The following is a 2213-nucleotide window of genomic DNA, read 5'->3' as shown; positions in this document are numbered from 1 at the left end:
TTTCAGCTCTCGTTGAACTGATTTCAGTTCTAGTTCAGCTGATTTCAGCTCTAGTTCAGCTGATTTCAGTTCTAGTTCAGCTGATTTCAGCTCTAGTTCAGCTGATTTCAGTTCTAGTTCAGCTGATTTCAGTTCTAGATCATTTGATTTCAGTTCTAGATCAGCTGATTTCAGCTCTCATTGAACTGATTTCAGCTCTTGTTGAACTGATTTCAGCTCTAGCTCAGCTTATTTCAGTTTTTATTTAGCTGATTTTAGCTCTTGCTCAGTTGATTTTAGCTCTAGTTCAGCTGATTTCAGTTCTCGAACTAATTTCAGCTCTCGTTTAGCTGATTGCAGCTCTAGTTCATCAGATTTCAGTTCTCGTTCAGCTGTTTTCAGCTCTAGTTCAATTGATTTCAGTTCTAGAGCTGATTTCAGTTCTAGGTCAACTGATTTCAGTTTTCATTTAGCTGATTTTAGCTCTAGTTCAGCTGATTTCAGTTCTAGTTCAACTGATTTCATTTTTTATTTAGCTGATTTTAGCTCTAGTTCAGCTGATTTCAGCTCTTGTTCAGCTGATTTCAGCTCTTGTTCAGCTTACAGTATTTCAGTTTTCAATTAGCCGATTTCAGCTCTGAGTTCACACTGAATTTCATCAGAAGCAGTAGTTTCTGTCAGTAAAATATTTTCCAGGTGACTAACAGACGGTTCTGTTTCTCTGCAGACACGTGTCCGGCTTCATGCACAACGTCCCGTTTCCGTCCCCTCAGCGTCCTCGGATCCTGGTCCAGGTCTGAGCCGGTCTCACACACACCTGTCCTGTTTTATTAACTGGAAGCAGAAACTGTTGAATGAAATGAAACTTTGTTGCAGCTCTCACCGTACGACAACCTGCTGCTCTGTCAGCCCGTCTCCTCCCCCCTCCCTCTCAGGTGCGTCCCACCCACTCACTGCTTCTGACCAGAGGGTGGAGCCTGAGTGTAACCTGTGTGTGTGTGTGTGTGTGTGTGTGTGTGTGTGTGTGTGTGTGTGTGTGTGTGTGTGTCAGTGGAGCGAGCTTCCTGAAGCTGCTGCAGAACCTCGGTCCAGAGAACACGTGCACGCTCCTGCTGGCCGTCCTCACAGAACACAAACTGCTGCTGCACTCGCTCAGACCTGACGTCCTGACCTCTGTCAGCGAGGCCCTCGTCTCTGTGAGAGACACACACACACACACACACACACACACACACACACACACACACACATATATAACCAATAATAAACCGTTTGCATGACGGTTGATGTGGGTTCAGTGCTGAGTTGTGACCCTTGTGTGTGTCTCTGTCTGTGTGTGTGTGTGTGTGTGTGTGTGTGTGTGTGTGTGTGTGTGTGTCTGCAGATGACCTTCCCCCTGCGCTGGCTCTGCCCCTACATCCCCCTGTGCCCGCTGCAGATGGCTGACGTCCTGCTGGCACCAATGCCGTTCATCGTGGGCGTTCACTCCAGCTACTTTGACCTCCATGACCCCCCAGCTGAGGTGGTGTGTGTGGACCTGGACACCAACACCGTCTTCCAGTGAGTCCAGAGCCACAGAGACGTGACCCTGAATCTTAGACTGTGTATGGTGTGAGACAGCAGGTCGTCATGTTGGACGTCTTTGTGCTGAGAGAGTATAAACGAGCTGAAGACACAGCTGGCCTTAAAGATCATAGCTCCTCCCCCTACCTCACACAGCTCATAGAAGTACACAACAACAGTAAAGATGGCTGGATGTTGTGTTTGTATCACTCTATGATCAGTGTTGTGTTTTTATCACTATGGTCAGTGTTGTGTTTTTATCACTCTATGATCAGTGTTGTGTTTGTATCACTCTATGATCAGTGTTGTGTTTGTATCACTCTATGATCAGTGTCGTGTTTGTATCACTCTATGATCAGTGTTGTGTTTGTATCACTCTATGATTAGTGTAGTGTTAGTATCACTCTATGATTAGTGTTGTGTTTGTATCACTCTATGATCAGTGTCGTGTTTGTATCACTCTAAGATCAGTGTTGTGTTTGTATCACTCTATGATTAGTGTTGTGTTAGTATCACTCTAAGATCAGTGTTGTGTTTGTATCACTATGATCAGTGTTGTGTTTGTATCACTCTATGATCAGTGTTGTGTTTGTATCACTCTATGATCAGTGTTGTGTTTGTATCACTCTATGATCAGTGTTGTGTTTGTATCACTCTATGATCAGTGTTGT

The 2213-nt window shown here is 44.9% G+C and overlaps 1 protein-coding gene across 1 annotated transcript in view; it reads left to right on the top strand.

The window, feature by feature from the left end:
- The window catches only part of LOC106510820 (DENN domain-containing protein 4B), a gene marked incomplete at its 3' end in the record, with an annotated part of 13469 nt that extends 11930 nt beyond the window's left edge, over positions 1-1539 (top strand). Inside the window, 4 exon segments of the mRNA XM_013999545.1 lie at positions 707-773; positions 856-914; positions 1031-1175; positions 1364-1539. Of these exon segments, the coding sequence (XP_013854999.1) occupies positions 707-773; positions 856-914; positions 1031-1175; positions 1364-1539 (447 nt within the window).
- Between the last annotated feature and the right edge of the window lie 674 nt (positions 1540-2213).

The sequence above is a fragment of the Austrofundulus limnaeus genome, unplaced genomic scaffold, assembly GCF_001266775.1.
Source record: "Austrofundulus limnaeus strain Quisiro unplaced genomic scaffold, Austrofundulus_limnaeus-1.0 Scaffold2338, whole genome shotgun sequence".
In the NCBI taxonomy this organism is placed as follows: Eukaryota; Metazoa; Chordata; class Actinopteri; order Cyprinodontiformes; family Rivulidae; genus Austrofundulus; species Austrofundulus limnaeus.
Note: the sequence above shows the minus strand (reverse complement) of the source record. Positions and strands in the feature narration are given on the sequence as shown.